Source organism: Echiichthys vipera (assembly GCF_963691815.1).
Source record: "Echiichthys vipera genome assembly, contig: SCAFFOLD_79, whole genome shotgun sequence".
Classification (NCBI taxonomy): domain Eukaryota; kingdom Metazoa; phylum Chordata; class Actinopteri; order Perciformes; family Trachinidae; genus Echiichthys; species Echiichthys vipera.
The window spans coordinates 50,001-57,500 of NW_028154884.1; the positions used below are offsets into that span (position 1 = coordinate 50,001).

At 51.6% G+C, this 7,500-nt stretch overlaps 1 protein-coding gene across 2 annotated transcripts in view; it reads right to left on the minus strand.

Moving 5' to 3' along the window:
• The window catches only part of nup160 (nucleoporin 160), a 46,229-nt gene that overhangs the window by 33,004 nt on the left and 5,725 nt on the right, over positions 1-7,500 (minus strand). For both annotated transcript variants that reach the window (XM_083940824.1, XM_083940823.1), the window contains exons 3-10: positions 6,057-6,267; positions 5,176-5,398; positions 4,294-4,484; positions 3,897-4,133; positions 3,724-3,821; positions 2,801-2,885; positions 2,647-2,715; positions 1,321-1,404 (exon numbers count right to left, since the gene is read on the minus strand). In XM_083940824.1, the coding sequence (XP_083796950.1) occupies positions 1,321-1,404; positions 2,647-2,715; positions 2,801-2,885; positions 3,724-3,821; positions 3,897-4,133; positions 4,294-4,484; positions 5,176-5,398; positions 6,057-6,267 (1,198 nt within the window). The remainder of the gene's footprint in view (positions 1-1,320; positions 1,405-2,646; positions 2,716-2,800; positions 2,886-3,723; positions 3,822-3,896; positions 4,134-4,293; positions 4,485-5,175; positions 5,399-6,056; positions 6,268-7,500) is intronic.

Genomic DNA, 7,500 nt, shown 5'->3' on the forward strand with positions numbered 1-7,500 from the left:
GGGAGAGAGAGACAGACAGGGGGACGGGGGGGGGGGGCGGGGGGAGGGAGACAGACGGGGGATGGGGGGGAGAGAGACAGACAGGGGGGAGAGAGACAGACAGAGGGACAGACAGACAGACAGGAGGACAGACAGACAGGAGGACAGAGAGACAGACAGACAGACAGGAGGACAGACAGACAGAGAGACAGACAGACAGACAGGAGGACAGACAGACAGGAGGACAGACAGACAGGAGGACAGACAGACAGACAGGAGGACAGACAGGAGGACAGACAGACAGGAGGACAGACAGACAGACAGACAGACAGACAGACAGGAGGACAGACAGACAGACAGGAGGACAGACAGACAGACAGACAGGAGGACAGACAGACAGGAGGACAGACAGGAGGACAGACAGACAGACAGGAGGACAGACAGACAGGAGGACAGACAGACAGGAGGACAGACAGACAGACAGGAGGACAGACAGACAGGGGGACAGACAGACAGGAGGACAGACAGACAGACAGGAGGACAGACAGACAGGGGGACAGACAGACAGGAGGACAGACAGACAGGAGGACAGACAGACAGGGGGACAGACAGACAGGAGGACAGACAGGAGGACAGACAGACAGACAGGAGGACAGACAGACAGACAGGAGGACAGACAGACAGGAGGACAGACAGACAGGAGGACAGACAGACAGACAGGAGGACAGACAGACAGGGGACAGACAGACAGGAGGACAGACAGACAGGAGGACAGACAGACAGGGGGACAGACAGACAGGAGGACAGACAGGAGGACAGACAGACAGACAGGAGGACAGACAGACAGACAGACAGGAGGACAGACAGACAGGAGGACAGACAGACAGACAGACAGAGAGACAGACAGACAGGAGGACAGACAGACAGACAGGAGGACAGACAGACAGACAGACAGGAGGACAGACAGACAGGAGGACAGACAGACAGACAGAGAGACAGACAGACAGGAGGACAGACAGACAGACAGGAGGACAGACAGACAGACAGACAGGAGGACAGACAGACAGGAGGACAGACAGACAGACAGGAGGACAGACAGGAGGACAGACAGGAGGACAGACAGGAGGACAGACAGACAGGAGGACAGACAGGAGGACAGACAGGAGGACAGACAGGAGGACAGACAGACAGGAGGACAGACAGACAGACAGGAGGGCAGACAGGAGGACAGACAGACAGACAGGAGGACAGACAGACAGACAGACAGGAGGACAGAGGTTAGCGTCCCTGTTTAAAGGACAAAGTCGACCCTTGAGGAGAATCAGAGACGTGGATCCAGACCTGAGTCTCCACGGCGACCGTCACCTCCTTCTTCAGACCGTCCCAGGACACGTCAGGACTCCGGTCTGCGCCTCTGCGGAAGATCTGTCCGCACACGAGACAAGGAGACCGTTATTAGAGCTCTAATAACTAATGTTAGAGCTCTGATTACTGTAATTAGAGCTCTAACATTAGTTATTAGAGCTCTGATTACTGTTATTAGAGCTCTAATAACTAATGTTAGAGCTCTAATTACCGTTATTAGAGCTCTAACATTAGTTATTAGAGCTCTAATTACCGTTATTAGAGCTCTAACATTAGTTATTAGAGCTCTAATAACAGTAATCAGAGCTCTGTTATTAGAGCTCTGATTACTGTTATTAGAGCTCTGATAACTGTAGAGCTCTAACTACAGCAGGTGTCTCACCTGTAGAGCTCTAACTACAGCAGGTGTCTCACCTGTAGAGCTCTAACTACAGCAGGTGTTCCTCACCTGTAGAGCTCTAACTACAGCAGGTGTGTCTCACCTGTAGAGCTCTAACTACAGCAGGTGTCTCACCTGTAGAGCTCTAACTACAGCAGGTGTGTCTCACCTGTAGAGCTCTAACTACAGCAGGTGTCTCACCTGTAGAGCTCTAACTACAGCAGGTGTGTCTCACCTGTAGAGCTCTAACTACAGCAGGTGTCTCACCTGTAGAGCTCTAACTACAGCAGGTGTCTCACCTGTAGAGCTCTAACTACAGCAGGTGTCTCACCTGTAGAGCTCTAACTACAGCAGGTGTCTCACCTGTAGAGCTCTAACTACAGCAGGTGTGTCTCACCTGTAGAGCTCTAACTACAGCAGGTGTCTCACCTGTAGAGCTCTAACTACAGCAGGTGTGTCACCTGTAGAGCTCTAACTACAGCAGGTGTCTCACCTGTAGAGCTCTAACTACAGCAGGTGTGTCTCACCTGTAGAGCTCTAACTACAGCAGGTGTCTCACCTGTAGAGCTCTAACTACAGCAGGTGTCTCACCTGTAGAGCTCTAACTACAGCAGGTGTCTCACCTGTAGAGCTCTAACTACAGCAGGTGTCTCACCTGTAGAGCTTTAACTACAGCAGGTGTGTCTCACCTGTAGAGCTCTAACTACAGCAGGTGTGTCTCACCTGTAGAGCTCTAACTACAGCAGGTGTGTCTCACCTGTAGAGCTCTAACTACAGCAGGTGTGTCTCACCTGTAGAGCTTTAACTACAGCAGGTGTCTCACCTGTAGAGCTCTAACTACAGCAGGTGTGTCTCACCTGTAGAGCTCTAACTACAGCAGGTGTGTCTCACCTGTAGAGCTCTAACTACAGCAGGTGTCTCACCTGTAGAGCTTTGACGATGGCTGAAGCGGTGAAGCGCAGCGGGGAGAAGAGCACCTCCAGGTACGTTTCCTGTCAAACACAAACAGGTTGAATCAGAATGAGTCAGAGTCTGATGAGGTTTGTGTTGAAGCTGAGGCCCAGGAGCAGGTCTCACCCTGGGGTCCTGGTCCACGCCGATGTGGACTTCTTCTTCAGGTGGAGGCTGAACGAACACCTGGTTCCACTGCCCGGCCGTGTTACTGCGACAACAACAACAAACAATCAACACACAAACAAACAAACACACTCAGCTTTGTCTCACCTGGTTATTATTATACTTTTATTTTACAGTTTCTAAAGTGAAAGAACACACACACACACACACACACACACACACACACACACACACACACACACACACACACACACACACACACACACACACACACACACACACACACACACACACACACACACACACACACACACACACACACACACACACACACACACACACACACACACACACACACACACACACACACACACACACACACACACACACACACACACACACACAACGTGAACCTTTCACCGCCATTGTTTGAAATGTCCGCGCATGGTCCCTCCTTCTTTTTTCTACGTCCCAACAGGCGCACAGGAAATGACCTCAGAACCGCCGTAGGCCTCGTGCTCGTACACGTGCGCACGCTCGTGCTCGTACACGTGCAAACGTGCTTTACTAAAGCCCACCTCTCCCAAACGGTTGCACCCACACTGGTCAAAGGAACCAGACTTTAGCCGTGACACGTGCTGGGGCACGGGACGGAGGCAACGTGGGAGGGCGCCCTAACCTGTGACGGAGGAACAGTGGGAGGGGGCACGGGACGGAGACACAGTGGGAGAGCGCTCTAACCTGTGACGGAGGCACAGTGGGAGGGCGCCCTAACCTGTGACGGAGGCACAGTGGGAGGGCGCCCTAACCTGTGACGGAGGCACAGTGGGAGGGGGCACGGGACGGAGACACAATGGGAGAGCGCCCTGAGAAACAGCCTCTAACTGACGGGGTGGTGACGGGCTCCTGTTCCGTGTACTCACTGTTCAAAGTTGATGTATTTGACCACGGTGGCGTTGGACTCGTCCACCCACACGGCCCAGATGTCTGTGGAGGTCAGAGAGAAGTCCACCAGGGTCTCCTGTGGACACATTGTTCAGGGTCAGCGGGTCGGTCTCACACAGACCGCTTTTAAGGTGCGAGGTCCGTGGCTGACCTGCGTGGTGAACACGGAAGAGATGTGCTCCAGGCTGTAGCGGCCGTTGTCAGCGGCGACCAGCTGCAGCACGGTGAACTGTCCTCTCTGAGGCACGGCCAGGTGCACGCACAGACTCAGGCCCGTGGTGGAGGAGTACGCCAGCCTGAGGCGGTGGCCCTGACCCGACAGACGCTTCACGCCTCGGCAGGACGGCATGTAGTCCAACATGTCCGCCTCCAGGAGACACGCCTGCTCCTGAGGACGGGAGAGGACACGCAACAACCGTTTGTTTGTGTGTGTGTGTGTGTGTGTGTGTGTGTGTGTGTGTGTGTGTGTGTGTGTGTGTGTGTGTGTGTGTGTGTGTGTGTGTGTGTGTGTGTGTGTGTGTGTGTGTGTGTGTGTGTGGTGGTCTCACCCTCAGGGACCAGGTCTGGAGTCTGTGGTCCTGACACAGAGCGAAGATGAAGGAGTCATCCTCCAGCTCCCTCACAGCCAGACTCAGGACCAGGTCTGCAGGACTCTGCTCCCCACGGATCGAGGAGGGCATCCAGCCGGACAACCTCTGCATCATGGAGCTCCTCCTGAGCTCCAGGACCGCCAGACCGCCTACACACACACACACACACACACACACATTAACACCTGGACCTGGTCTCTACATTAACACCTGGACCTGGTCTCTACATTAACACCTGGACCTGGTCTCTACATTAACACCTGGACCTGGTCTCTTTATTAACACCTGGACCTGGTTTCTATATTAACACCTGGACCTGGTCTCTACATTAACACCTGGACCTGGTCTCTATATTAACACCTGGACCTGGTCTCTACATTAACGCCTGGACCTGGTCTCTACATTAACACCTGGACCTGGTCTCTACATTAACACCTGGACCTGGTCTCTACATTAACACCTGGACCTGGTCTCTATATTAACACCTGGACCTGGTCTCTACATTAACACCTGGACCTGGTCTCTACATTAACACCTGGACCTGGTCTCTATATTAACACCTGGACCTGGTCTCTACATTAACACCTGGACCTGGTCTCTACATTAACACCTGGACCTGGTCTCTACATTAACACCTGGACCTGGTCTCTACATTAACGCCTGGACCTGGTCTCTATATTAACACCTGGACCTGGTCTCTACATTAACACCTGGACCTGGTCTCTACATTAACACCTGGACCTGGTCTCTACATTAGCACCTGGACCTGGTCTCTACATTAACACCTGGACCTGGTCTCTATATTAACACCTGGACCTGGTCTGGGCCTGGTCCCCCTACCTGCAGAGTCGTAGGGGGGCAGGGAGAGCACGGTGAGGCCTCCGGCAGGTGAGGCCAGGGCGTAGTGAGCCTCTCCGGACTGGCTGATCCAGGACGTGGAGCTGCAGGGACCCCCTGAGAGGCCCCCAGACCCGGGGATCAGGGCGCTGTGACGGGGGTCCTGCAGACTCAGCTTCCCCACGTCAGTGAACACGGACTGAAGGTGCAGCTCCGTCACCAGCTCCTACACACACACACACACACACACACACACACACACACACACACACAGTTTATATATTAGGACAACACTGAACACGCTGCAGCTAACGTTAACACAGACGACGCTGCGGTATGTTAGCCTGATGCTAGCCCGTCACCATGGTAAAGATGAGCGGTGTGTTAGCCTGATGCTAGCCCGTCACCATGGTAAAGATGAGCGGTGTGTTAGCCTGATGCTAGCCCGTCACCATGGTAAAGATGAGCGGTGTGTTAGCCTGATGCTAGCCCGTCACCATGGTAAAGATGAGCGGTGTGTTAGCCTGATGCTAGCCCGTCACCATGGTAAAGATGAGCGGTGTGTTAGCCTGATGCTAGCCCGTCACCATGGTAAAGATGAGCGGTGTGTTAGCCTGATGCTAGCCCGTCACCATGGTAAAGATGAGCGGTGTGTTAGCCTGATGCTAACCCCGTCACCATGGTAAAGATGAGCGGTGTGTTAGCCTGATGCTAGCCCGTCACCATGGTTAAGATGAGCGGTGTGTTAGCCTGATGCTAGCCCGTCACCATGGTAAAGATGAGCGGTGTGTTAGCCTGATGCTAGCCCGTCACCATGGTAAAGATCAGCGGTGTGTTAGCCTGATGCTAGCCCGTCACCATGGAAAAGATGGCGGTGCACTCACGCTGCGGTACATGCGTGTGGGGTGGGGCAGCACCAGCCTGTGGACGCTCTGATTGGTGCAGATGAGGACGATGACGTTGTTGAGCGTCTCATGGACGTTGACGCCTCCCGGCAGCACGCTGCAGTGACTCAGCCGCAGTCTCACCGCGCCGTTCAGCAGGTTGGTGTCCAGGGACTGCTCCACCAGCTGCACCGTGTCCCCGGAGGTTCGCCTGCGCACACACACGCACACACACACACACACACACGTTGTTGTGTGTAACTCATCAGTGAATGACTGTTGTTGTTGTTGTTGTGTGAAACTCATCAGTGAATGACCTCTGTTGTTGTTGTTGTTGTGTGAAACTCATCAGTGAATGACTGTTGTTGTTGTGTGTAACTCATCAGTGAATGACTGTTGTTGTTGTGTGTAACTCATCAGTGAATGACTGTTGTTGTTGTGTGTAACTCACCAGTGAATGACTGTTGTTGTTGTTGTGTGTAACTCATCAGTGAATGACTGTTGTTGTTGTTGTTGTTGTTGTGTGTAACTCATCAGTGAATGACTGTTGTTGTTGTTGTTGTGTGTAACTCACCAGTGAATGACTGTTGTTGTTGTTGTTGTGTGTAACTCATCAGTGAATGACTGTTATTGTTGTGTGTAACTCATCAGTGAATGACTGTTGTTGTGTGTAACTCATCAGTGAATGACTGTTGTTGTTGTGTGTAACTCATCAGTGAATGACTGTTGTTGTTGTTGTGTGTAACTCATCAGTGAATGACTGTTGTTGTTGTGTGTAACTCATCAGTGAATGACTGTTGTTGTTGTGTGTAACTCACCAGTGAATGACTGTTGTTGTGTGAAACTCACCAGTGAATGACTGTTGTTGTTGTGTGTAACTCATCATGAATGACTGTTGTTGTTGTGTGTAACTCACCAGTGAATGACTGTTGTTGTGTGAAACTCACCAGTGAATGACTGTTGTTGTTGTTGTTGTGTGTAACTCATCAGTGAATGACTGTTGTTGTTGTGTGAAACTCACCAGTGAATGACTGTTGTTGTTGTTGTGTGTAACTCACCAGTGAATGACTGTTGTGGTTGTTGTGTGTAACTCATCAGTGAAAGACTGTTGTGTGTAACTCATCAGTGAATGACTGTTGTTGTTGTTGTTGTGTGTAACTCATCAGTGAATGACTGTTGTTGTTGTGTGTAACTCATCAGTGAATGACTGTTGTTGTGTGTAACTCATCAGTGAATGACTGTTGTTGTGTGTAACTCATCAGTGAATGACTGTTGTTGTGTGTAACTCACCAGTGAATGACTGTTGTTGTTGTGTGTAACTCATCAGTGAATGACTGTTGTTGTTGTGTGTAACTCATCAGTGAATGACTGTTGTTGTTGTGTGTAACTCATCAGTGAATGACTGTTGTTGTGTGTAACTCACCAGTGAATGACTGTTGTTGTT